The 20,973-nt window shown below is 38.0% G+C and overlaps 2 protein-coding genes across 2 annotated transcripts; both read left to right on the forward strand.

Moving 5' to 3' along the window:
- The first annotated feature begins 538 nt into the window (after positions 1-538).
- LOC132290268 (uncharacterized) lies at positions 539-13,141 on the forward strand. The gene is made up of 3 exons (XM_059790067.1): positions 539-1,258; positions 11,241-11,470; positions 12,773-13,141. The coding sequence occupies exons 1-3, from the start codon at positions 904-906 to the stop codon at positions 13,049-13,051; spliced, it is 864 nt and encodes a 287-aa protein (XP_059646050.1). The 5' UTR covers positions 539-903; the 3' UTR covers positions 13,052-13,141.
- An 81-nt stretch (positions 13,142-13,222) lies between these two features.
- On the forward strand, positions 13,223-18,624 carry LOC132290255 (probable auxin efflux carrier component 1c). The gene is made up of 6 exons (XM_059790057.1): positions 13,223-16,840; positions 17,053-17,323; positions 17,401-17,486; positions 17,616-17,773; positions 17,894-17,970; positions 18,190-18,624. Exons 1-6 carry the CDS (start codon positions 15,682-15,684, stop codon positions 18,254-18,256), a joined length of 1,818 nt encoding a protein of 605 aa, XP_059646040.1. The 5' UTR covers positions 13,223-15,681; the 3' UTR covers positions 18,257-18,624.
- The last annotated feature ends 2,349 nt before the right edge of the window (positions 18,625-20,973 follow it).

Raw genomic sequence — 20,973 nt, forward strand, 5'->3', positions numbered from 1 at the left:
TTGTGAAGGGGTGGGCTCAAGAACACCAAAGCCTACCTTTTCACGGTCCAAGCCGTCGCCGGATCGGAGCTTTGTCAATAAAACGTCGCTCGAAGAAGCCAATTATCAATAAGTCATCTCTCAATAACCTAGATCACGGACCGTTCCTTTTAAAACTTGCGCATGATACAATCACTGTCGGTGATGGCCTGAGCAAGGCTTTAGACTACACTTTCCGAGCTTCGAATTTGTTCGAGCTGTTTGCCGTCAACGGTGAGCCGGACTAGACGATGGATCTTGTAGAAGATAGAGAGAGAACTCAATGGACACTTATTTAGGGGCTGAAATGGTTATGTGAATTCAGACGCCTTGTTGGTATTTATGGAAGGGTAAAAACGTTATTTCAAATTTATGATATTTATATTAAAATTAATTAAATATTAATGGACAATTTCGTCATTTTTTACCTTTTAAGGGTTCTGATTGTCTAAAAAATTGTCTGATTTGTATATGATTATCCTTACGGCAAGCCTTAAGTATGTCGTTCGTTGTAATTTACCGTAGTTTTATTATAATACATTTCTTTTCTTTTCTCCTCCTCTCTTCTCTGTCGGGTTATCTAAACGAAGCCTAACAACATTTCACTCCTCAAATCCACCCGGCGGCGCAATCCGAACCATTATCGTTGTAATTCAAAGTTGTATCAGAACCGAGACTGGCACGAGAAGTCTGCTGAATATAAAGACAACCAACCAAACCAAACTTCTCCGCACAGTTTTTTCGATTAGGAATTAAATGTAGTGCAAGACCAACCCACCCAACTAGTTGTCTGGTCGATCCTGTCTTGTCACTTGTCTCTCTATTAGTTTTTGATTTCTTGTTTCATTCAAGAAATTAAGATTTGCAGAGCCTATAGAAGGAGAGATGACGAGCCAAATCTCGAGCCATCTGGAGCCATGGTGCGACCTGGACGGAAAGGTGGTGATGGTCACCGGTGCGTCCTCGGGAATCGGCCGCTACTTCTGTCTCGATCTCGCCAAAGCCGGTTGCAAGATTATCGCTGCCGCTCGCCGAATCGAACGGCTCCAATCTCTCTGCGATGAAATCAACCGATTCACCTTCTCGGACCACCCTCACTCGTCTCAACCCACCACTCTTCGGGCCGTGGCTATTGAGCTTGACGTCAGCGCTGATGGTACCACCATCGACGCCTCTGTACGGAGAGCTTGGGAGGCGTTTGGCCATATTGATGCTCTGATCAATAACGCTGGTGTTAGAGGTAATTCCATTCCAATTTGGTAGTAACACTAGTAGCAGTAGTAGGGGCTTTTCTTTTAATTCTGTACACCGTTTGGTTGCTGAGAAAACTAACAGAAACAAAATAAAATGAAATTAGAGTATAAATCTCGTGTTTTACGTTGTTCATGGTTCCAAGGAAATGATAATTTCGCAACTGGTTCAGATTGTTGTTCAAGACTTGGTTGAATGCAGGTTCTTTTTCCCGCTATTGTAGGATGAAACTTTGAGATTTAACGATGCTGTTCTGTACATCTACAACCTCTCAGCAATAAGAGGTTTTGTTTTATCACTAAAGTCTGATTACACTTTTAAGTTAGAATTCGTTAGTGGCACATATTTACCAAAACACAAGAACAATTAAGCAATAATAGAAAGAAAAAATCACATGGAACACCAAGATTTAATATGTTTTGGGGTATAGCCTATGTGCACGGTGAAGATCCGAATGAAGAAAGGAGATATACAAATCTCTCAAACCCTAACCATAGTATCCCCTTGTCTTTCTCTCTCTATATGTTTTCCAGTGTTATTAATGAACAATAGCACACTTGTATATCGGATTACAATGAGACTAGTAACCAGGCCGAAACTTGCAAGTCAAAAGAGGGTTTAAAAAAATGGAACTCAAGTTCCCATGACTCAGGTCAAAAACTGGGCCGAGTTGTAACCGGGCCAAAAGAGAATTCGGGACACAACTCAACAATATATAATAATGGATAATTGTAGGATCTTTTCACTAAACTAGAAACAAGTCTCTCTCTCTCTCTTCTCCCTTTAAATTGCAAATTGACTGAACTTTTGGTTTCTCCGAATCCAACTTTATCTGACTTATTAAGTTGACCTCTGAACGACAACATCTCTGCAATAAGAAAAACTAGGTGTTAGCCAGTGAACTGGTAGGAAATATGACATTGATGGTGTGAATTGGCAAGATAGGCTTGACAAGGATACTGGCAAATGGTTGGGTTATTACTTTGTGAACTTCACTTTAGTTTGGTTTTGATTCCTTAAACTCTGATGCTTTTTGTAATAGTTGGTCTTATAACTTGGGTTAAGTGCAGAAAACGCCCCTCTTATATGCTCCAAGAACCACTTTCACCCCCTATTTTTTAAAATGTGCTATAAACACTAATAGTTTAGGGTAATTTACACTCACACCCCCTGAGGTTAGGTCATATTTCAGTTAGATAAAGATTTTGATTTTAACTTTCACTTACACCCTAATTTACTTTTTGCCTACGAATTGACCCTTTTACCCTCAAAATTTTAATACAAAATATATATAATCTTAAATGACAAAAAGGCCCCTCAGTGTATGTGTGTATATATTTTTTCTTATATCCACTATTTCAATCCTAACCGTCCAAACCATTGTTATACAGTGAACAAAAAAATTTTGCTTTTCGGTGGTAATTACAGGCAGGAGGACATCAACCACCACCCAAAACCTCTATTGTTACTGATTAACGCACTAAACCCATAACCACCACCACCCATCGCCCCATTCCAAATTGGCAACCAAATAACACATCAAACCCATAACAACCACCACCTTCAACCAAAACCGTCACTGGTCCTCCACCCACCAACCACCCAAAACCTCCACAATCACCCCTCATCCCCATCATAAAGCCAAGCAAGTTCTCTGCCAACCCAAACCCAATTTCTTAACACCAACACCACCCCACCCCGTCGTCTAGACCCACTGTCCATCACCGTTCCTCCACCTCTCTACCGAGCAACGCTGCCTTTCAATCCCACGAAGGTAACAGTCTTCCAAGCTCCAACCATCACTGACATCACACCGCGAACCAACCATGTCACCACCGCTTGCCAGATCCATTAGCGCCGAGTCCCCTCTTGCTCACCGCCGGAATCCTCTCTGGTCCGAGGATCAAACCTTGCTCGTCGTCCCTTAATACTGCCAGAACCTTGACTGCGAACCGCCATCACCGACGCTCCAACCATGTTGTGCCTCGCCATCCCGTGTACTTGCCAATTTGAAGTACATCGCCCCTGAACAGTCCCAAATTCCCAACGGCATCCACCTTCGCCGCACACAAATTCCCAACGGCATCTACCTTCGCCACTGTGCACTGCCACCTCCTCCATCTTTGCAGTGTTGTCTGAGTCCTTTCTGGCCGGTTCAATCTCGCCGGAGGTGTCCGTGAATGACTCGCGGCGGTGCTCGGAAGGATCGATGGCAGAGAGCTTGGATGGTTGAGAGATGGGGACAGCGGGGACGGTAGACAGCTCGGTGACCATAGCCTTGTAGTTGAGGTCCATTGTGAGGACTTCACGGATGTAGCATTCGTAGTTTGTTTTTCGCTCCAACCCTGAATGTTATGCCGGATGGGTCTGTGCAGAGAGAGATTGGAGGAGAGAGAAGATGGCTTATGCGTGAATTATTTTGCTGAGTTGGATATTTCTTTCTCTCTCTTGGGCATTGGTGTATATGGGGTAGTTTGGTCACAAAAATAGTCAATATAGTGTCAAAGGCCAGTATAGTCATTTAATACTTTAAAAGTACTTTGACCCTACCAAAAACTGAAATTTGGGGTGTTAGTGAAATGCTACATCACTAATTCAAATGTAAGTGAAATTTAAAGCCAAAATTTTCATCTACCTGAGATATGACCTAACCTCAGGGGGTTTGAGTGTAATTTACCTTATAGTTCAACAATTGTGCAAAACCCCCCCTAAAATCATTTTTTTGCAAAATCTGACACAAACTAAATGTAATACACCCATATTACCCTTTTACTCTTCCGAAAATGCCCAAGGGGTGTTTATTAGCTCTATTTGCTTTATGTAGGGGTGTTAGTGCACATAAAGCTATTAAACCCATTTTTTAGGCTTTTTTTTTTTTTTTTTTTTTTTTTTTTCTCTCTCTCTCTTTCCACAACTTGTTCTCCATGTATATGTGTCCATTTCCCTTACAATTGTGTGAAACCACCCCCTAAAATCACTTTTCTGCAAGATCTGACACAAAGTAAATGTAATATACCCGTTTTACACTTTATTCTTCCGAAAATGTCCAAGGGGTGTTTATTAGCTCTATTTGCTTTATGTAGGGGTGTTAGTGCACATAAAGCTATTAAACCCATTTTTGAGGCTTTTTTTTTTTTTCTCTCTCTTTCTCTCTACAACTTGTTCTCTCTCTATATATGTCTATTTCCCCTACATTTCCCTTACAGCTTGTTATCTCTCTCTATTCAACAGTGTATAGAGAGAGAGAAAAATAAGGCCAAATGTGCATTACATGCATGCATGTAGTATAAAAATGTAAAAACACCAACATGACAAACAATACCATTACCCAGTGCTAATCCCACTCACGCGGAGTGCTATGTTACCCTTTGACATTATTTAGCGAAAATCACTACCCTCAGAGTTGAACCCAAGTCCTCACACTTTTATCGTGCAATGGATAAGTGCTTAGGTAAATAATGTCGTTTTACTTTCTTTAGTAGCATAGATTTTCAAAAGGTGCATTTTTTGCAGTAAAAATTGTTTATTCTTTCTAGTTCAAAATACCCCATACTTGTTTTAGTAGCATAACCTACCAACATAAAAAAATACAACAACAATTGCCACAAAAAAAGAAAAAAAAAAAAAATTCGACTGGAGCAAATAAAGTAACCTAGTGAACGTACTCCAAATTCAGCTATATCATCCCTTCGGAAGCACCTTTGAGCCTTTTTTGGTACTCCATTATTCTCACCACCTCCTACCAAGAACGACCTAAAGTTACAATTCACAATTACAAATATCCTATACTCATAATTTAGAATAATCCTATAAGTGTATTAAAAAAAACTCAAAAAAAGCTAAACCAGAAGACCACAAGAAGAGCATATGGGTTTGTAATTGTAACATTAAGGACTATATATATACGTACACACACACATATATATATATATATGTGGAAAATTCAGTTCTATAAATAAGGAAAACGTGTGTGTATAGCTGTAATTAGCTAGGAGATCTTGTAATAATTAGCTAGGAGATCTTGTAATATTTTAGCCATTGTAATCCCAGATTTTAGGGAATTAGTATCTCTAGGATTAGATAGTTTCCTAATTTAGATCCTCCGAAGTGTATATAACAGTGTAATTTCATTGTGATTTCAATACAATTGAATTTCAGCCCAATTTGTGTCGTGGTATCAGAGCAGTATGCTCAATTCTAGGAATTGTATTTCTAGTGTTGCGAACTCTCATATCGCTAGACTGATTATTATCAATCTCTAACCCCACACTATCACCCTCAAGACTGTAACCCTTTTACCAAAAGACCATGTCAGAAACAGCCGACAACAGCAACACCACGACTACCTCGGAGGTTCCTTTGACTGAAGGCTGCAACTCGATTCCAACAGGGGAATTGCAGAACATCCAGGCGGCGTACAGGTTGAACGGGAAGAACTATCTAAAGTGCTCTCAACTGGTTCGCACGTTCTTGAAGGGAAGAGGCAAACTGAGTCACTTACTCGGTACTGGGCCTAACAAAGGGGATCCCAAATTTGATGCTTGGGATGAACAAGACTTTATGGTGATGTCTTGGTTATGGAACTCTATGTTGCCAGAAATTAGTGATACATGTATGTTTCTAAACACAGCCAAAGAAATATGGGAGGCCGTGAAGCAGACTTACTCTAAAGTCCGGGATGCTGCACAAATCTATGAAATCAAGACCAAGATTTCTTCCACCAAGCAAGGAAGTCTATCAATCATAGAGTACTCCAATCTGTTGCAGAGCTTCTGGCAAGAGATGGATCATTACCAGTGCATTCAAATGAAATGCAGCGATGATGCAGCCCTCCTTAAGAGGTTTGTCTAAAAAGACCGAACTTATGATTTTCTTGCAGGACTGAACATTGAATTTGATGCAGTAAGAGTTCAAATACTCGGAAAGGAAGATCTGCCATCACTTAATGAAACAATTGCAATTGTTCGTGCTGAGGAAGGAAGAAGAGGAGTCATGATTGAGAATAACCCAGTGGACAGTTCGGCCTTGGTTACAAAAGCTGCAAATGTGAGGAACTTTGGCTGAGAGCAGCCATCTAATGAAGACAACAAGCGGGCAGATTTTACAAGGCCAGTCAATAAAGATTCCCTATGGTGCACATTTTGCAAAAAGTCCCGCCATACTAGGGACAAATACTGTAACTTTACGGCAAACCAGAGACGGCAAACGAAAATTGGACGGCAAAAGCTGGACAACCAAAGGGACAGGGGCAGGCGTATATGGCAAATATACAACAGGCTGGAGAAGGTAAATCTCAAGAATCATCTATTGAGTTCGATAGAGAGGAAATTGAGAAATTGAAGAATTTGCTGGGATCTTTGGAGAAACCATCTACAACAGGTACTTGCACTTTGGCATTCTCAGGTATATCTTCCTCTGCTCATGCTTTTAAAGTCTCGGATATATCCACCACAAGCTCCTGGGTCACTGACTCAGGAGCTACAGATCACATGACCTACTTGTCACAAAAATTTATCTCATATACACCTTGTCCTAGCAATAGGAAGATAACAATAGCCGATGGTTCTGTGACAACAGTGGCTGGTCAGGGAGATGTTTTTATAAGCAAAACCCTCACACTTAGAAATGTTCTCCATGTACCAAAATTATTTACCAACCTTTTGTCAATCCACAAGCTCACTAAAGATTTTAATTGCAGTGTGGTGTTTTATCCCTCTCGTTGTGTATTTCAAGAATAGGGCACGAGGAGGATGATAGGATATGCTAGAGAAAGGGATGGTCTCTACCATCTTGAAGAACCCAGTGGTCAAGTTAGTGTTGTGAATTCCTCACCATTATCATTTCTTTCAGAGTCTTTTAAATCCAATAAAGACAAGATTTGGCTTCAACACCTCTGTCTTGGTCACCCGTCATTTAGAGTCCTTAAAATTATGTTTCCTTTATTGTTCAAAGGATTAGATGTTGAAAATTTTCAATGTGATGTCTGTGAACTTGCAAAGCACAAACTTGCTTCTTTTCCAATAAGCAATAAAAGAACATCTGTTCTTATTCATAGTGACATTTGGGGACCGTCCACTGTTTCTAACATTTCTGGGGCTCGGTGGTTCGTTTCTTTCATTGATGATTACACTCGTGTGTCTTGGATCTTTCTTATGAAAAATAAATCTGATATGAGCTCTGTCTATAGACACTCAGTCCGTTCCTGTTGATCAACCTGAGCTAGTCCAGCCTGAGCCAAACATTCAGTCCGAATCCAAACAACCTGAAACTGAGCCTCATACACCCAAGTCACAAGAGATGATAAAGGGAAAGCAAATTCAAGACTTTACTCGTCCACTGCTGGTTTTTCAAGAAGAACGGCACCAATCACTCAATCTGTGCAGGTTCAATCACCCAAATCAACCCCTGCTCTTGGACTTAGCGAGGTAATTACTGAACCTATTTCTAATGAATATGGTCTTAATGAAGTTCTTGATCAAATTGATTATGATATTCCCATTGCTATTAGAAAGAAAACTAGAGCATGCACCAAACACCCTCCGTGCTTATTCATGTCCTATAAGAATCTGTCCCACAACCACAAAGCCTTTCTCACAAGCCTAAACACAATCTCCATTCCCAAAACCATATCCGAGGCATTAGGTAATGAGAATTGGAAGAATGCCATGAAGGTCGAAATGGAAGCACTTGAGAAGAACAAGACATGAGACTTGGTGAAATTGCCGAGAGGGAAGAAACCGGTGGGATGTAGATGGGTATTCATGGTGAAATACAAGTCAGATGGTTCATTGGAGAGGTACAAAGCAAGGTGAGTTGCTAAAGGCTATACCCAAACGTATGGAATAGATTATCTTGAGACATTTGCTCCTGTTGCGAAGATGAACACCGTTAGAGTGTTGTTGTCATTGGCTGCTAATCTGGGCTGGAAATTACAGCAATTCGATGTCAAAAATGCCTTTTTACATGGTGATCTCAAGGAGGAGGTTTATATGGAAGTTCCACCGGGGTTTGGTTTGAATACAAGACAAGTGGTATGTAGGTTAAGAAAGGCGTTGTACGGATTAAAACAGTCTCCAAGAGCTTGGTTTGGAAGGTTTGCTAAGGTAATGCTCGATATGGGATACCAACAGAGCCAAGGCGATCACACCTTGTTTGTAAAGCACTCGGCTTCAGGGGGAGTGACTGCATTGCCAGTCTATGTAGACGACATTATAGTGATAGGTGACGATTTGGAAGGAATGGAGAATTTAAAGAAGTGTTTAGTGAAAGAATTCGAAATCAAAGTGCTTGGCAAACTAAAGTATTTTCTCGGCATTGAGGTAGCACATTCTCGGGAAGGAATTTTCATATCTCAGCAAAAATATGTAACATATTTGCTGATGGAAACAGGCAAGTTAGGTTGCAGACCAGCAGAGACGCCTATAAAGTTCAACCACAGGCTTGGAGATGCTCTGGAAGACACGGCAGTAGATAAAGGCTCCTATCAGAGACTTGTGGGAAGGCTCATCTACTTGTCACACACTAGACTAGACATAGCCTATGCAGTTAGTGTTGTAAGTCAATTCATGCACAATCCCAAAGACTCACATCTTAGGGTTGTGTATCGAATCCTACAGTACTTGAAAAGCACACTGGGCAAAGGAATTCTATTTAAGAAGGGGGAGGAGCTAACTCTTGAAGCCTACACTGATGTAGATTATGCAGGGTCTGTAATTGACAGGAGATCTACCTCGGATTATTTCACTTTTCTAGGAGGCAACCTTGTGACTTGGAGGAGTAAAAAACAGAATGTTGTGGCAAGATCCAGTGCAGAAGCCGAGTTTAGAGCAATGGCACTTGGGATTTGCGAATTATTATGGTTGAAAATTGTCTTAGAAGATCTAAGAGTCAAGTGGGAAGGTCCAATGAAGCTTTATTGTGACAATAAGTTAGCCATTAATATTGCACATAATCCAGTGCAACACGACCGTACGAAGCACGTTGAAGTTGATAGGCACTTTATAAAGGAGAAGCTTGACAGTGGCCTAATTTGCACGCCATTCGTTTCCACTAGCAATCAACTTGCAGACATACTCACCAAAGGATTGTCTGGGACGTTTTTTCATAGACTAGCAAGCAAGCTTGGAATGGATGATATCCATTCACCAGCTTGAGGGGGAGTGTGGAAAATTCAGTTCTATAAATAAGGAAACCGTGTGTGTATAGCTGTAATTAGTTAAGGAAACCGTGTGTGTATAGCTGTAATTAGCTAGGAGATCTTGTAATATTTTAGTCATTGTAATCCCTGATTTTAGGGAATTCGTATCTCTAGGATTAGACAGCCCTGATTCTAGGGAATTAGTATCTCTAGGATTAGACAGTTTCCTAGTTTTAGAGTTTCCTAATTTAGGTCCTCTGAAGTGTATATAGCAGTGTAATTTCATTGTGATTTCAATACAATTGAATTTCAGCCCAATTTGTGTCAATATATATATATATGTATGTATGTATGTATGTATATGTATGTGTGAGTGTGTGTGTAAAGCCTTACTTGTAGGGGAACAATTGTGATCATCAACGGCTGAGATGAGAGGTAATGGTGAGGAACGAGTGTTGGTTGAAAGTGAGCAACAATGGGAAGACAAGAGGCTGAGAGAACAAATTGCTTCCTACCATGACTCGCTTCATCCACACACAGTAACTCATCTCCATATCTGTTTTGTAGTATGAAGAGAGAGAGAGAGAGAGAGAGAGAGAGAGAGAGAGAATGAGAGAGGGCGGTCTGTGGGACTGTGGGTTGCCGGCGTTGGAGTTGGCAACCAGCTCATGATCAAAGGCGACCCACCAGTGACTGAAATAGCGTAGAGTGACCCTCGTGATCAGATGGAGCCCAATGACGTCATATTAGATTATGTTCTCTTTGGTCATTTCACAAATGCAACCTTTTTAAAATAATATGAAAATTGTGTAGAAAAGGGTAATTTGGTCATTCTATTACTTTAATGTGTCAAGTGGAACCTATTTGCACAATTTTTTAAATTGGGGGGTGTTTTGTGCACATGAGGGAGTTGATATGCACCGTAAGCATGTATCACAAGGTGTTTTATGCACTTAACCCTTATTATTAATTTTCTAGTTTATACACCCCCCCCCCCCTCAAGGAATTGTTTGCACACAAGAGGAGTCGAACCTTAGACTTGATGCTTCCTGAGGCACCAGGGCTAAGTAACTTACTTGCTTGAGCCAACCCCTTGGGGTTAATAATTGGTATTATTTTTCTTATTAGAAACAGATGGATTACATAAAAAGTTTTAAAAAACACAAACCAGGAAGGGTGTCAAATCCTTCCTTTCAGACCAAAGATAATCTTGTATTTACTTTTCCTTTTCCAATGCTTATATTTGGCTGATTTTCAGAAACTGGGATTCCATTTCTCATGGTGGATTGTTTATATATTTCCAATTGCTTTCTGTGGTGGTGCTGTGGATGATCTCTTTTTATGTTACTTCCAATCTTATTTGTTGTGTATTAGCCCTGTGCTTGAATGCCTGATTTGTCATTTTGTTGGAAGTCATTACCATTAGACAAAAATCCACACTCATATAAAAATTAAAGAAAGAAAGAAAGAAAGAAGAAAGAAAAAAAAGAGAGAATTTTGAGATAGAATCCTCATCAGCAAACAATTTGTTACAAATTATTTCTCTTTGCCCATTTGTTGGCCTCTAGAATGAATTTATCATTTATAAACGTTTTTGTTAGCATAGTATGAACTATCTTAACCGACAGGAGTATTAAAGATTTATTATTCATCCGTTATTTTTTTATTTTTATTTTTTTTCGCTGTTTGTGAAGCGGACTTTCTATAGACCAAGATAGATTAATACATTCTTCATTGGATAACCAAAGGTTATAATGTATAACTTGTCATTTTACTTCTGCAGTATTGATTTGAGATCCTTAAGTCTATCCTAAGCTGTGTGTGTTTATCTTAGGTGGCGTGCATGGTCCGTTGGATTTATCAGAGGAAGAATGGAATAATAATATTAAAACAAACTTAACAGGTTCATGGTTGGTGTCAAAATACGTTTGTATACGCATGCGTGATGCTAATCTCGGCGGATCAGTTATCAATATTTCTTCTATTGCTGGTCTTAATCGCGGGCAGTTACCTGGAGGTGTTGCCTATGCTTCTTCGAAGGCAGGCCTAAATACCATGACAAAGGTAATACCTTCAACATGTTCTGCAGTTGGTTGAAAGTTGAGGTTATAATATATTACACGTTTTCCAGCTAACATGTATCATAATTTCTATGCTATGATATGTTTTGGTTGAAGTTATGTTATATGGGTTTTATGTGACGAGTCTTCAGTAGGTCTAGAATAGTCTTAACTCTTAAGTGGTCAAAAAGGTGTAAGTTTCTTAATTTGGAGTCCTTATAAAAACCCAACAGCCTACGATTATTTTTCTTTTAATTCAATGGAGTTGACTTTTAGAGGATTGAAGATTCTTTATGTGATGCAACCCAACCCTAGGGAGTAAATCCTAAGGAAATTTTGTTGGGATCCAAGATTCGTACACATTATCTCTTCGAGTATTGTTCTTGAATTACGTTTACGGTCCCATAGTGACCTAATTACATCACCAAGACCCTATCCTCTCCGGTCGTCATCAACCATGACTTTACCCAATTTATGTAACTAGTTGTCTGCAATTCCAGTAGCCATCACTTCTAAAACCAAGCGAAATTCCATCCATTCAATCAACAAACTTTACAAAATCACTTCCATTCAGTCAAAGCCTACAATTAGTAGTAGGCAGCTTATTCCAAGTTTCTTATATTTATTCTGCATCAGTAAATGCTCGTCTTACACAAGTAACTACCAAGCTTGTACAAGGAACTATTCCTGGTTTAATATCTACTACTTAGAGCTCAAGAAATTACTTTTAAAAATAAAATAAATATCTGGAAGTGAACTGATTATTTCAGCAAATTGTCATTTAATATATTAGCAATAAATAACTTCATTGGGATTTCCCATCCTTTCTGTATTTAATTGCATTCAAGATTCTCCATTGTTTTACTCAATATTATGCCTGCCCAGGTTGTTTCTACGAAGTACGAACTCCATATTCAACCTCATGTTTCCCATCCTTCCTGTGTATTTTAGAAGTTTTATCTACTCACCATATATATTTGACAGAGTTGCTTTCTTTGTCATGCAAGTTTATTACATCTTAAAATGCTAGTTTACATGAAACCCCATGACTGGTGATTATGTTAACAACTAGTTTACATAATATGCATTCATGATTGGTTATTTCTGTACCTTTATTTGCGCCTTGTTTGTTTTCGTAACATTTTTTAAGTGTTGGTCCATTGGCATTTTGTTGTTGTTTTTCGTAGTACATACTGGTGTCATGTTTTTCTCTTTCTAAGTTATTGGGCTTCCAGTCAAAAGTTTTCTGAATTTTGTATCTAAGGATTAAACATGTTGACTTATTCTAGAAACAATAATATAACAGGTCATGGCCTTGGAATTGGCACCCCACAAAATCAGAGTAAACTCAATATCACCAGGACTTTTCAGATCTGAGATCACCGAGGGTCTCATGCAAAAGGACTGGCTTGACAATGTGGCTTTGAAAACTGTTCCTTTAAGAACTTTTGGCGCAACGGACCCAGCATTGACTTCGCTGGTACGATACATGATCCATGACTCTTCACAATATGTGACGGGCAACATTTTCATTGTTGATGCAGGTGCTACATTACCAGGTGTTCCCATTTTCTCTTCCCTTTGAATCTTTATTATAATATGTACTCAACTCGAGAAAACATTGTCCCAATTATTAAGGACTGACTGCAAAAATCCAAATTTGTCTTATCCTATATATATATATTTGCCAATCTCAGTTTCACAGAATGTTTAACAATTTGACTAAAAAATGCAAATCTGATTTGGTCTATACTAAATTTTTAATCCATTATGTGTTTATATAATGTTTTATAATTTGAATAACTATGATTAGATGAGGTTCACAGTGACTGAGAATGAGATGTTAAGAGGAGTAAAATAAATAAATAAGTGATTTTAGTTCTTGTAAAAAGTATATAAAAGGAAAACTGATTGTTTCAATGGTAAATTGAAAAATGGTTGGATGAAGAGCCAAGGCTTGAACAATGTTGATAGGCGTTGGATTGTTATTCTACAACTTGAGGTTGGCATTGGTTTGATTGTGAGTTAGGCTATTTTGTGGTGTGAGGAGACGGAGAAGCCATGTACATGCATAATGGTTGATGAATGGTGAAGGTGTTTGTTTAGTTTAATATGGGCCGGCCATCTATCTTGTCCTAGTATTATTGTTTTTTTAGTACTTGGGATTTTAATATTTTTTTTTTCTTTGTTTTCCGCATTTTTAAAAACGAATAATACTACAAAATATAAGCAGTGTTTGTGTCTGTTTTCCTCCAATCGGGATAGTTAGAGCAAAACAGTATGTAAATTGTATGTAAATTAATTTACTGGTGCAAAGGAGATTGAGCTGCTGCTGCTTAATTGTATGTAAATTGTATGCATTGGCTTTATTTCATGTCACCGCGGCTTGAGTGAGACCTGCAGAAAAGCGCCCGCCCTACCTATATATATTGGCATTGAATTTAAACTACAGTGGATTGTTGTTGTAATTTCACAGCAAGAAAAGCAATTCATTCTTACCAGAAAAAAAAAGAAAAAAAAAAAAGAAACACAGTATGTGTCAAGTTGTCAACAAACACCCTCATGTATAATATCAGACCACCTAAATTTAGTTTTCCCCTAAGCAGACCTACTATATATATATATATATACACGCACAATGGGCGACTAGTATTTGAGTGCAATTGGGATTCCCTGGGATACAGTAATCAATAATTCATTCATTCGACCAGGCATTTTTATTATCCTTCTACGCTGTTTTGTTTTGTTGCTCTCTTTTAAACTTTTTAGATTTTCTTGTGCCACAACAGTAGCAATAGCAAGCAGCAGGGATGAGAAGTGTGATTTGTATGTCAAATATCATCCATTTCTAACACATGTTAAAAAGTGGGAGGACTAAAATCTTTATAGATGAAGACCATGCCTTTTCCTTATGTTTACATGCATCAAGATTAATCGTTAATCATTGAATGAGAAATGGTCTTGTTTAACTAACTACTCATGTTCTAACTAATGCTGGACAGTTTCTTATTAATTATGTTACTTTCAAAATTGAAAAAGTACTCATGATGTACAATTTTTATCATGACCTAACAAAATATCAAATATTTTACACATTTTATTAGGGTTAGTTTGTTCATAATTGAAATAACTACAGTGTTGTGTTTTGTTGTGTGTGTATATATATGTAAAAACCTTATTTATGCAAAACAGTATTTTGACTATTTTCGAAGTATTATATCTAACTACATAATGTAGAGCCTCACCTCAAATTGTTGCGAGAGGCGGAGGCCCTATGTTTTAGATGCGTGTTTTTCACTAATATAGTACTCTAATAATAATTCAAACGGTGTACGGATGGAATGAAAAAGGTCAGTTAGGAAAGGAGGAATAGTATTAAAGTGTGTTGGCATTGGATAATAATTTATGAGAAGAAAGAGAACATATGATTTTGACATATAATGTATACTTGAACAAGTGACCGCTGTATAGACACAATTTTCTATTCCACTAGTATGGTGCATCTCACCCAAGATCAATTTAAAAATGAGTCCAGTTTTCACCCAACGGATTAAAACCCAAATATATATATATATATATATATAAATGCGAAAGTGGGGAGAATCTTGTTAGGCCGTATTCTCCTTTTCTTTGTTTCTGTATGGGACGCTGTTTAGTCTTTTGGCTCTCACAATCAGAATGAGAGGTGATGCTGCTTTTATCCTTTGGAGTAATGTTAGAGTCGCACCACATTTAAATTTCACTCTCTAAAATTTGTTCTCTCACAAAATATTTTCCCTCCCCAAACAAAACACATGATCGGATCGGATCAAAAGACAATGGAAAAAAGCATCTCATCAGAAAAGAAGAGGGTCCAGCTGTTCTTGGTTTGTTTGTGAATTGTCATAAATACTGGTATTGATTCGAGACGCTACTGCGGCGGAAGCAGCTAGCCCCCACTCCCCTCTTCCTCAAGAATACACCACCACCACCACCTGCCTGTCTCTCTGTCCTTGTCCTGCACTCCCTACTCCTTCCCTTTCTCTCTCTCTAAAACTAAACTAGCTGAAGAGGGAAATCAAATCAACTCAACGTCCCTTTCCCACTCATATTTATTTCTCTTTCATTTCTTGAGTTTTGTGATTCAACCATAAGCCCATTTCATTCATCTGCTCTGCTTATATATTCTCACAGCCGTTGGTTCAATATAAATATAAATATATATATATAAAAAAAATGATTACAGTCTCAGACGTTTACCATGTTCTCACAGCCGTTGTTCCACTCTATGTGGCCATGATCTTAGCCTATGCTTCAGTGAAATGGTGTAAAATCTTCAGCCCTGACCAGTGTTTGGGCATCAACCGATTCGTCGCCCTCTTTGCTGTCCCTCTCCTTTCCTTTCACTTCATCTCCACCAACAACCCCTATACCATGAACTACACCTTCATTGCTGCTGACGCTCTTCAGAAATTCATAGTCCTTGTTGCTCTCGCCATCTGCTCAAGAATCAGCTCAACAACTTTTGCCACTCTTGAATGGTCCATCACACTCTTCTCTCTCTCTACACTTCCAAACACTCTTGTCATGGGGATCCCCTTGTTGAAAGGCATGTATGGTGACTTGTCTGGTGCCCTTATGGTTCAAATAGTAGTCCTCCAATGCATTATATGGTACACTCTGATGTTGTTCATGTTCGAGTACAGAGGAGCTAGGCTTCTCATCGCTCAACAGTTCCCACACACTGCATCCTCTATCATTTCATTCACAGTTGACTCTGATATCTTGTCTTTGGATGGTAAAGACCCATTACAAACTGAGGCCCAGGTTGGTCAAGACGGAAAGCTTCATGTCATTCTCAGAAAATCCACCAGTTCCCAATCTGATATCTTTTCGCGGCCCTCCCACGGCCCTCATTCTGTTGTTTCATTGACACCCCGACCCTCCAATTTGACCAATGCTGAGATTTACTCCGTGCAGACTTCTAGAAACCCCACCCCAAGGGGTTCCAGCTTTAACCACACCGATTTCTATTCTATGGTCAACGGAAACAATGCCAGTCCTATTCCTATTCCTATTCCTATTCAATCCAATTTGGGGAACTTGGGTTTTGATGAGGAGAGTGCAAGTGGCGCTGTGGGGAACCATTCCAGAGCTAATGGAGTTTATGGGCAGGCGCCCAATTCTGGGTACCCAACACCTCCCAGTGCCGGAATTTTCTCTCCGGTGTCTGCACAGAAGAAGGCGAACGGAACAGGTGGTGGAAAAGACCTTCACATGTTTGTTTGGAGCTCAAGCGCTTCCCCGGTGTCTGTGTCCCAAGGAGGGATTCATGTCTTCAGGGCAGGAGATTATATGGGGAATAATGATCTTAGTGGGGTGGCTCACCCAAGAGGTATGAACATTTTAACTTCTTCAATCAATGCTGTTAAAGTCACGGGTTTAATTGTTTTAATTCGTTGTTTCCTTGCATGTGATGTGGTGTTGCTTAAATCTTATACGGAGTATCATATTAATCTACATATACATTTCTGGAATATTGTTCCTTCTATTTATTTATAGTTTAGGGTTGAATTCAATGATGTACAATTTATCTATTGTGTTTAGGTAATGATGAATTTGGCGGAGATGAGTTTAGTTTGGGAAATGAAACGGTCCCTGAAAGGGATGGGCCAGTGCCCTCCAAGCTCGTTTCAAGCTCCATGGCTGAGCTGCATCCCAGGACTGTTGTTAATCACGGGGAACCCAAGCCGACTTCCATGCCGCCTGCCAGTGTTGTGACTAGACTCATTCTGATTATGGTGTGGAGAAAACTCATTAGGAATCCAAATACTTATTCCAGCCTCTTTGGTCTCACTTGGTCATTGGTCTCATTCAAGTGCGTAAAAATTAAACTGGAATATTCAGCAGTATTTTTTTGAATGTTGTCTTCATTACTATTTATAATCTTTGCAGGTGGAACATTGTTATGCCTGCAATAATGGCAAAATCAATATCTATTCTATCTGATGCTGGTCTCGGAATGGCCATGTTTAGTCTTGGTATGATGACATTGAAAGCCATTCAAACTTTTAGCATAGTTTCAGGGAAATCTAGTACTAACAAAAAGTAGTGTAGTATTTTTATAGCCTAATTTGGTGTTAGAAAATTTACTAGCTAGCTATACGCAGGTTTGTTCATGGCATTACAGCCTAAAATCATTGCTTGCGGGAACTCAGTTGCTGCCTTTACCATGGCTGTTCGATTCCTCACGGGTCCGGCTGTCATGGCTGCCGCCTCAATTGCTGTTGGACTACGAGGGGTTTTCTTGCATATTGCAATTGTTCAGGTAACAGGACTTGAAAAATACATCAGCATAATTTGTTTACCTACATTTCAATATTTTGCACATTACTTTTACTTTTGGCTTTCTTTGTTTTTATTTTATTTTGTTCGGTTGAAATTTCAGGCAGCTCTTCCACAAGGAATTGTCCCTTTTGTCTTTGCCAAGGAATACGATGTTCATCCTGACATACTGAGCACCGGGTTTGAATTACATACCTACTAATATATGAATTCGCATTTGAAAGTTTTTACGTATGTTTGCATGCCATATATATGGCATCATTATGTGAAGATACAAATGTTTGTGCATCAAAGTTCATAGAGAGTGATGCACGGTGCGTAGCGATTATATGCAGAAGAGCACCCACATAATTGATGCTATGTTTTTATTATCATTTTGATTAAAATTTTGTGTTGCAGGGTCATATTTGGAATGTTAATCGCTCTGCCTATTACTTTAGTTTACTACATTTTGCTGAGGCTCTGAAAGGTAAAGCAGTACAGTAAAGGCGCCAAGACTAGACTAGTCACTGTCACACACAATTAATAATACTACATTAATTTGACCATGTTGTTAAGGGCTTGCTTTTAATTCAAACTCAACAACATACAATTTCATACCCTTCAGTAGCTAGCTAGCTAGCTAGAGATGAAGAAAATTAAGATGGTAGAGAGAGGAAATTGAAGGAGTTGAAGATAAGGCTAATAGATCCAGAGAGAAGTATGAGTTCAATGTTAGTCTCTTTGGAACCTTTTTGCTCTTTATGTCTTTTGATAATGAAGTTCTTGTATGTAGTTTTTTTTGTAGACGTCGAAAAAGATTGATCCTATATATATATCTATATCTCTTCCTAATTGAAATCTCTATGCACAAAGATATTGCCTAATTGATTTACTTCATTTTGTATGACTTAGGCCATCTGCACCAGCTTTTCCAAATTTTAGCTCTTTAAAAATGTCATTTTAACTTTTCCAAGAGTTACGTCAGCAATTCAAAGAACCATGTCAGTAACTTTGGCTCTTCAGAAATATGCACTCCATCAAGCTCTCTGGATTTTCGCTCTCAAAAAAAAAATTATAGCCTTTAAGGCGCTATTTGTGTCAGCCAAACAGTGCCTTAACGGCCAAATGCATAGTTTGCGGTACACATTTAAAATTTAAAACAAAAAAATAAAAAATAAAAAAAAATTTAAGGGAAGAAAAAAAAAGGTTTTTTAATTTATTTTTAGCCCAAATAAATTTATTTTTGGACAAACAGTGCCTAAATAATATATTTTTTATTTAATGAATTTTATTTATTTATTTATTTTTAAAAGAGCTCAAAATAACTTATTTTTAGGTTCTTTAAAAAAAAAATCATACGGCCAAAGGCACTGTTCAGCACATAGTGCACACTGTTTAGCACCGTTTCAAACAAAACAAAAAAGGGCTAATGCAAAACGGTGCCTTTTTGCATTAGGGAAAAAAAAAAAAAAAACAGCAATCGCGAGCCGGCCCGCAAGGCAAAATGGGCCCCGCCCTTTTCCGATAACCCGTTGCACAGGCTTTGGGCTCCCAAATCGCTAAAAGCGAGCTTTAGCTAGCCCGTTGCGGCTGCTCTTAAAGAAGACTAGCTTGAGTTTGAACATAGTTGGGTTGATCAGTTGACTAGGTTAGTATCTAAATTCAATCAAATTAGGTCAGTTTTTGCATAATCTAGAACTATTATTGCATACATACACTTGTGTAATTAGGGGTGGCAAATTACGACACGATACGAATTAAAAGGGTTTGGATTTGGCGTAAACGAGTTTGGGTCAATAAAAGGATCGATACGATTAACCCGTTTACTTAACCGTGTCGGGTTAGGGTTGAGGGGTTCAATCCGTGTAACTCGTTTATGACCAATTTAACTCAACATGTTATAATCGTAGATATAACCTATATAATATGTTATATGTTTAAACTCAATTACTATGGATAATTAAGTCATTTCAATATAAACTTTGTCTATGTCTTATAATTTTTCTTTTTATTTTGAATATTTGGGTTAATTATGAGAATTTATTATTATTATTTACTATTTGATTAAGTATTAAATATCTCTTTTTGATAAATAGGTCATTAAACGAGTTAACATGTTTACCTGTTTAATAAACGGGTTGGGTTAGTGTTGAAGATTCTTGACATGATTATTAAATAGGTTAGGTTTGGGTTTACCTATTTAGTATAATACCCTTATATCGACACAATACCCCCCCTATGTGTAATACAAGCTGAGAAGTGAGAAGATCTAAGGAGTTAGGTTACTCCTCTGCATAAAATGTTCTAAAAACTTAATTTAATTTAATTTTTTTAAAAAAATAAAAAATAAATCCCTTAATTATTCCTAACACCCATCTTTAAATAAAATGTTAGGTAATTAATTCTCTAAAATTCCAAAATATTAATATATGATAAATTAAGATTTAAACAAAAAGAAATTGAAAAATAAAAAGGTTATCATTATTCAAAATAAATAACATTAGAATTTAAATTGTGATGAACTTAGATTGCAAAGACCTTAATCAAAGTCTAATTCTAATTAAGTTCTAGTTGAAATTCATTACGAAGTTTAACCTTAATTATAAAAATAATTAATTAAGTATCAAACTGAGCTCGGGTTGCACCATTGCCGGGATATATATATATATCTCTCTCTCTCTCTCAAAAGTCTGGTAATTTTAGGTAAATTAAGCTGAGTCTTTGCGGGCAGCAATTGTATAATCAATGAAGAAATATCATATACTTAAAGAATCCGGCTGTTCACTCACAACCTTTAAAACTTGTTAATGGTGATGACAGGATTTTTATTACTCTAAGCGACTTTAGTTTTAAAAAATCCACAATTATTTCTCTCTTTCTCACACCACACAATGTTTGATTCATATTATTTTTGATACCATAATTATCCTTCCTTATTAGGGTTAAAATTCTAATTGCCAAATCCTCCTTCACAAAAAATGGAACCCAGTCAACAACATAAGCAAAAGCAACACAATAGTACCAACATTAAAAAGAAAGAAAAAAAGAAGAAGGAATGAGAGTACAGTAAACAAATCTAGAAACCATAAACATGCTTAAAACACAACAATATAATAATTAACAGCATGTAATAATAAATACCTGCGGAAGCTATTACACACCTAGAAGTAGAACAACGTACAAGATCTGCAAAAAGAACGT

Source organism: Cornus florida, unplaced genomic scaffold (assembly GCF_030987335.1).
Source record: "Cornus florida cultivar Cherokee Brave unplaced genomic scaffold, ASM3098733v1 CherokeeBrave_3.0.0_Hap2_Chr02, whole genome shotgun sequence".
Lineage (NCBI taxonomy): Eukaryota > Viridiplantae > Streptophyta > Magnoliopsida > Cornales > Cornaceae > Cornus > Cornus florida.

Excerpts from the sequence above, each read along its gene's own strand:
- LOC132290268 (XM_059790067.1), top strand. The coding sequence starts at position 904 with ATGACGAGCCAAATCTCGAGCCATCTGGAGCCATGGTGCGACCTGGAC. Across the intron at positions 1,259-11,240 it reads CAATAACGCTGGTGTTAGAG|GTGGCGTGCATGGTCCGTTG; the intron begins GTAATTCCATTC and ends TGTTTATCTTAG. Across the intron at positions 11,471-12,772 it reads GCCTAAATACCATGACAAAG|GTCATGGCCTTGGAATTGGC; the intron begins GTAATACCTTCA and ends ATAATATAACAG.
- LOC132290255 (XM_059790057.1), top strand. The coding sequence starts at position 15,682 with ATGATTACAGTCTCAGACGTTTACCATGTTCTCACAGCCGTTGTTCCA. Across the intron at positions 17,487-17,615 it reads AATGGCCATGTTTAGTCTTG|GTTTGTTCATGGCATTACAG; the intron begins GTATGATGACAT and ends AGCTATACGCAG. Across the intron at positions 17,774-17,893 it reads TGCATATTGCAATTGTTCAG|GCAGCTCTTCCACAAGGAAT; the intron begins GTAACAGGACTT and ends TTGAAATTTCAG.